The following is a 7008-nucleotide window of genomic DNA, read 5'->3' as shown; positions in this document are numbered from 1 at the left end:
GTTTTATGGGAAGTACCATGTGGCAGAGTCACTAGTGACTGGAATTACAGCACTTAATCATATGGAGGGTCTGTATAGGTAAAAAGAAACACTTTTTTGTCTGTTTTATTCATTTTTTTCCTTTACCAATGCAGGACTTCGTCATGCCTCTCCGCAGATGTAGGATATATGTTTACATTACTGTTGGACCAGTTTGAGAAGCCAAGAGCTGGAGTGTGAGGTCTAGTGGCATTGTCCTTCTATCGTATGACAAGAAAGTGTAGGAATCTGACACTGTGTGACTTGACTCCCAGAGGTAACCTGGATCCTGCAGGGTTTAATCATACGTGGATCTGGCAGGAGCACTAGATGACTTACATGTGTGTATTGTGCATACACATTTCATACCGAAGAGGCAGGTTAAGAATCTGGTATGGCCCTCTTAGTCATTTTTGCCATTTATGTGATGGTGGTCTGCATCCCAACCAGTGGTTACCATTAAAGCCATTCCCCAATAACTGTGTGCAGATTGGGAGCTTATGAGGTTGGGGGGAGGTTACTTTGGCAGTAGAATATGAAGGTAGGAAAAGCTTCAACTACACTTGATAAAACAGACAAGACATACTCCTCGTGTAAAGATGAAAACTGTAGCAGATCTTTTTCTGCTGAAGTGGTATTTTTGTGAAACCATTATAACAACTGTTTGCAGTTCTCAACATTTTATGCATCTGCCATTCCAGATACAGAGCAAGAATTAAAACTCTGACTTTGAAGGTCATGTGGATGCCATAGCTGTGGAAATTTCCTCTGATAGCCACACTTCAGCAGAGTTGTGTAATTTTGTCTGTCTCCAATACATAGTGTACACAAATCTCTCTCTGCTGGTACACACTGTAATATGTGACAGGGAAGGAATGTAATCAATCCCTGTGCTCCCCCTGTTCCTTCCTCCTCTGGCAGACCTTGGATCTTGAATCTAACATATATCATTGGAAAATTCCCAAATTCATTTACCTTATTTTCAGAAACTTTCAAAGTGCTGCTGTGGTGAGTGCATCACAAGTGAGAATTTGTACTGGCTCTGCTTGCAAGATTTGCAGAAGTGCATGATGTGAAACCGTCACTTGTGCTTAATACATCAGTGCAGCCACCTATGAGACATGAACAGAAAAGCTCAAGAGTTTGTGTAGCCTAGAAGATGACCATTTTGGGGAGTGGCCATTGCCTTTGTGCATTCCCATCTCCGTGATAGATGAGGTGGTGATGGTCCAGCATGGCAGGTTATCTGATGAAACAAGTGTTTCAGGACAGCCTTAAAATGCTTTTGTGCTGGCCCACAGCTTGAGAGGTAGTGGCCTTGCAACTATCAGATTCTGAGACATGCAAGCGGTACACCACCTGCAACCACCTTATCAGTGCTTTCCCAGAATGTTATTGTCATCCTTCCCATGTAGGAGCATCCATTGCTTGAGCAGTCATGGTCAGCTCACACATAACACACTCCCCTGGGTCCTCCAGAGATGGCTTAGTCTTTGAACTGTTGATCAGAGAGTCAGCTCTGGCATTGTCACTACATGTTAAAGAGTGCTTGCTAGCTATTAAGAAAACCTACAGCTCAGTCATGCAGTGGGATGGCCCAGATGTATGTGCACAGGCAGGCTTTTCAATATCTTGTGAGATGTTCATGCGTTTGTTAGGATTATGTCCTTTATTCTTTATCAGCAGCAGCTATTACTGTTGAAAGTTTCAAGTTCTTTGAAGCTGCATGCAAAGCATTTTTTATTCTTTGTATGCTGGGTTTTACTCCTCTTTTCATGTTCAACAAATGTGTGCACTGAGTTGCCCTGTGTCATCTCTCTGCACATTTTTATGGTGGTAATTGCTCTTGTACTGGATCAGGGACTCTGCTTTACTTAGATGTAAAATGGCAAACTGTGTACTTCACTGCACCTGTGATTTTTGGCATTTTATTTTGTAATTTATTCTGACATTTAACCTGTGAACTGCCTTGTGCACTACATTGAGGCCATTTATGGTGTCCTTAGTCTCCTTAGATGTTTTCTGTAACTGAATTGGCCCTGTAAATGTCATATCATTGATGGTGCCCTAGTTACCGTTGAAAGCAAAGATTGAACAATGTATGGCACATAATAATCATATTTATTTTAGCATTTCTATAGAATGCAAATTTACTGTATATTTACCATACTATTCCATTGCACATGTTTTAATTAACTGTCATTTCATGGCTTGTGTTAATTATTTAGATGTTTTTAAATTCTTTGTTTTATTTTTTTTTAATCTGTCTGATTTATCTTATGTACATATTTTTATTTATTTAAAAGGTTGTGTATGAAAGTGGATCTTTGTTGCCCTGTCTGCTTAAGAAAAATTAAAAAAAGTATTTTATCTGCATTTTAGATTTTTTCCTGCAGAGGTACACTGATTTCAGTTGACCATTTGCTGGTACTGCCCTGGTGATGGGTGTGGAAAAGCATCGTTAGGGAGCATGGGTTTGATGAGCATTAGCACCACATGGGGCTGACATGGTTTGTTGCCTTTGCTAGCTCTTGTGTAGGTGTTTCATGACCCTGGCTGTCTGTCACTTTCGGTGTATGGATTCTCTGGTTTTGGGGCTTGTTTGATGAGAAATGCAAGACTTACATATCCCTTGACGCTTAACTCGTTTGATCCAACCTTCCCCTCAGCATAGTTTGGTATAGAGGAGTATCTCCCTCCCAGTCATTCTGCTGCTTGTCTTGGCAGGAGACTCTCTTGATTCAAAGGTCCTTTTTGCTAGCAAAAGACCATGATAAAGCATTCAGTCTTGGTGTGTCCTCTCAGGAGACACCTAGGCTCATGAACTCCACTGTAGCCTGTTTTTTTGCCATCTGTCTACCCTCCAGAAAGAGTTAAACCAGTTATCTAGTGAAAAGCAAAGAGCATTGTATCTTCCTCCAGAGCTTGTCCTTAAGGATGCAGTCTTTGCAGAAGGAAGGCCTGTAGAGTTTTCCTCTGCTTCTGTGACACCTGAGTGGGTTAATCTTTTTCTAAACATTCTCGAGTAGCTGACAGTGTAAACACTTCAGTCCAGCATCTGTCCCAAGGATGGCATCTGTCTACCTTATCAGAAAGAATGTACAGCTTTGAGCATGAGGATTATCTCATTTGCTATGTTAGGCCTTCGGTTTATTGGCTCATCTTCAGTCCTCTAGTGCAGCAGGTTCTGGAAAACATGCCCTTAATTCTTGGATGAAGTCTGCGGAAAAGACTTGTATGTTTACCACTATATTCACTAATTTCAGCACTGCTGTTGAGCTGACATTGTTTTAGTATGACTCAGTTTACATGTACCTCTGTGTCCTAATTGCACATCTTATTTATAGACCTAAGGTTACGTTGCATGGGTTGCAGCCTAGTAGAACACATGGTTTATGCTTTTGCTTTGGTAGTGTCAGTATACTGATATCCTGCCTTATTTAGTACTGTTTAATAGTAGTGAAGGTTTTAAGGTTGCCTATGAGACACAATACAAAATCTGTAAATGTCTACAAAGGAAAATGCATGTTACTCTTAGATCTCCTGTGGTCAAGGGACTTTGAAAGTAATCTTTGTCCAAAGAAACTATCCCATCTGTAAGCAAATTCAATGAGGTCTTTTAGATAGTCTTGTACATCGATCCTTTGTAATGAATTCCATAAATTGTCACTAAAACTACATTCTTGCCATCACAAAATAGGGTTTAACCCATATAAACATTGCAGAAATGCACAACATGGGGTATGTGATATACTGTTGGGATAGGACTGCTGAAATGGCAGGAGCGATATCCATTCTCAATCAAGCAGCACTAAAATTGAAAGCAAAAGAATTCCATCCTCCAGTATTTTATGTAATGGGAGGCGATAACAGCTGCAGTATGTTTAAGTGAACAAGACACTTTGTGTGGGCTAATGACCTGACTCCTAAAAAGACAGATAAATTCGCTCAACTACAGTATTTACTTCAGCTCTGGGCCTTCCCAGCAGTTAGTTTTATACTCATTAGAACCTCTCTTTTTTTTAATTTCCATTTATCCAGTTACAGAGTTGTATTAAACCTATATTAACAAAAAATATTCATTGAAGTGTTTACTGTTGCAATTTTCGCTTTTGGGATATCTTGCTTCTCAGGTAATCTACGGCTAGACAGCCCCCCCCCCCCCAAAAAAAAAAAAGGTTTCATCTGGCACATTGCTTCTGGCATCAGGACATCAGTATTATGAAGGGTGCATTGAGCAATACCATCTTCAAATCTTTCTTCTTGTGCAGCAGTGTTCACATCTCTTTACCACTTGTAGTCCATCAGTCAGCCAAATACTGTCTTCTGAGGTTCATAGGTGTATACTAGGCTAACTATCACCAGGGCCTTTATAAGCCTAGCCAGGCAACTCAAGTATATCCCACAAGTTATTGTGCCTTGGAGGTTATTTTAAAGGGGTGCATGTTAGCTAGGGCATGATTTAACTGCTGCCCATATCTGTCAGGGACACAGGTGCCAGACCAGTGGTGATTTTCCAGGTTCCCATCCATTGGTCCATGTTACACTTAAGGTTAGGGCTCTGTTTCACATGAATGGGAAAGCCTGTTCCAAGGAATGAGAATTCTCTGAGACCCATACCTGGCCCTCCAGTATGTTCTGTTTATATCATAAGCAAGTTTAAGTCCTTAGACCTAGTAGTTGTGAAGCTGTTCATTTTGCAGATAGGCAAAAAGGTCCATCAGAGTGAGGTCCAAGGATGTCTTGTTTGCCAGGCATAGATCGCGTCTCTACAGTCTATAGGAAACTGAGTATAGAGAGAGAGCTTTGAGATTATCTATAGAGGACATTTCATTCACACCCTGTATTCTTTTTGTGAAGAATGCTGTTCAGTTGTTGGGTATGCCTGGGCAGGTACATACCAAAGTGTGTGTGTGGGCATTGTACTCAATGTTTGGTCTAATGAATGCAGTGGCTCAATGAGTTCCCTAGACTTAGATGCAATGTCTTTACTTATAAGCTGAGCAACAAAGATTTTCTTACTCCCTTAGATAACATGTTGGTGAAAAGCGAAGTTACTATCTACATGCGTTCCCAAGTCCCTGACTACTGGTTCTACTTCCAGGGATGTTTTATTATTGAGACAGTTTCCTGAGTGGCTGACTTCCAAAATGGTGTTGTTATGATTTTCTTGGCATTGAGTTTGTTGCCATAGGCTTAACACCAGTTGTTTGTCTGTTTTAGACCTTCCTGCAAGATGTTTGTTTCTTGGGGTTCTTGGGGGGGGTCCATGACTGCTCCTAGTTTGCAGTCATCTAACATGGGCTTGTCTTCTGAGAAGTAGATGGTAAAGAGTAGCAGACCCAGCACAGAGTCTTGAGGGACTTTACTGGTGATCAGCCTCTTTGTGAAGCTAGTCTTGCTATTTCTAACTTTGTTTCCCATCTGTGAGTCAGGTGGGTGTCTAGCCTGTTACACAGGGGTTATGCCTAATTCCATGATGATATATTTATAACTTCATGAGTATGGTATCAAATGCATTAGCCACGTCAAGGTGTAGGCAGTATGCACAGTTTTGCTCTCATCCATTGCCTTGGTGACCTTCTCAAATAAGTCCACCAGATTTAGTAGACATGACCTGCCTTTGATGAAGCCAAACTGGATTGGGTCCAGTGTCTGAATATTTCCTATGTGAGTATTAATCATTTCCATTGTAATTCTTTCCTTGGCTTTGCATATGAAATTAGTCAAACTAACGAGTCTGTAGTTATCGGATCCATTGATGGTCTGCCCTTGTGCAGAGGGATGACTGTTGCAGTTCTGCATTTACTTGGCACAAAGACTGTTTAGAGGCTGTGGCTGAAGTGCGACTCCAGTGGCCTGATAGGTCATATTTCAGGCTGTTTAAGAGCCATCCTGTGGTATTGTCAGGGTGGGTCTAGGACCTGCTCCCTATTTATAGTTGGTGGGGTTATGTTTGATGGTATTTCCTGGGGGGGTGGCTGTTAGTGATTGGGGGGGTAAAGTTGGAGCTGAATTTTGTAACAAGTAGATTTACAGGATCTCCCAGCTCTATGAATGTGGAAGCAGTTTGGCACATTGTCTGTTGCTCTTAAGGTTTCAAACATAGCTAAAGAAGGTCTTACGGTTGTTCTTGACCTGGGAAACTGTCTTTACTTCAAAACTGGCTTTGCTATGCTTATTTAGCCCTCTTAGTTGTCTATTCAGCTTGATGAGAGAGTTTTTATCATTTTGGGTGTTGCACTTCCTAATTTTAGTTATAATTTTTTTTCTATTTTTTATAAAATCTGTTTAATTTTGGATTCCACCAGGATGTATTTCTTTTGTTTGTTTTGGTCTTGCATCTGATAGGCATTGCAACATCTATGCAGCTGCTGTCATGGTTGTATAGACTTATGTGAATAATTCCTCAGACTGCTGTGTTATCTGGGTTTTGAGGGGCTTGACATTTCTTACAAGTTATTGTTTAATAAAAGGTGATTTGCCTTGGAGTAGTCTCTGTTATAGGGTTCATCGGAGTTACAGAATTGATTTTTATCTTGAAGGAGACCGCTTTGTGGTCTAACCTTACCAGAGAGAGCACAACACTGAGTGGGTGCAGTGTTCTCCCATGTTCGTGAATACCTGATACAATGTGTTTGTACCTCTAGTCAGTGTAAACACTGTGTGTTCAAGTGTGTATGATTCCCTGTCTATAGAGCATGCTCGTTATTTATGTAGATCGAGACACCTCCAGTTTTAGTTCTCCCACCTGTGCAATTGCTGGTCTTAATGTGTGGAAGATACTGAAGACTTGCACTGCCAGGGTGTGCTTTAAACCATGTCTTAGTAACTGCACAGGTGTTTGCATTTTCTAAGATGAGGAGAACTTGGAGGAAGTTGAGCTTCTTGTTTAGACTTTCTGGAGTTAAACAGTAATACCTTTAGATTGCCTTGGATATATTTGGTTGTATTGGAAGACGCGTCTGTTTGGCATTGCCTGAAAAAGGC

The 7008-nt window shown here is 40.9% G+C and overlaps 1 protein-coding gene across 1 annotated transcript in view; it reads left to right on the top strand.

Moving 5' to 3' along the window:
- Positions 1–7008, top strand: part of ANAPC5 (anaphase promoting complex subunit 5) — a 1323163-nt gene that overhangs the window by 956260 nt on the left and 359895 nt on the right. Inside the window, exon 17 of the mRNA XM_044069767.1 lies at positions 14–78. Within this exon, the coding sequence (XP_043925702.1) occupies positions 14–78 (65 nt within the window). The remainder of the gene's footprint in view (positions 1–13; positions 79–7008) is intronic.

This window comes from Protopterus annectens, chromosome 4.part0 (genome assembly GCF_019279795.1).
Source record: "Protopterus annectens isolate FY-2018-M chromosome 4.part0, PAN1.0, whole genome shotgun sequence".
Classification (NCBI taxonomy): Eukaryota; Metazoa; Chordata; order Ceratodontiformes; family Protopteridae; genus Protopterus; species Protopterus annectens.
Note: the sequence above shows the minus strand (reverse complement) of the source record. Positions and strands in the feature narration are given on the sequence as shown.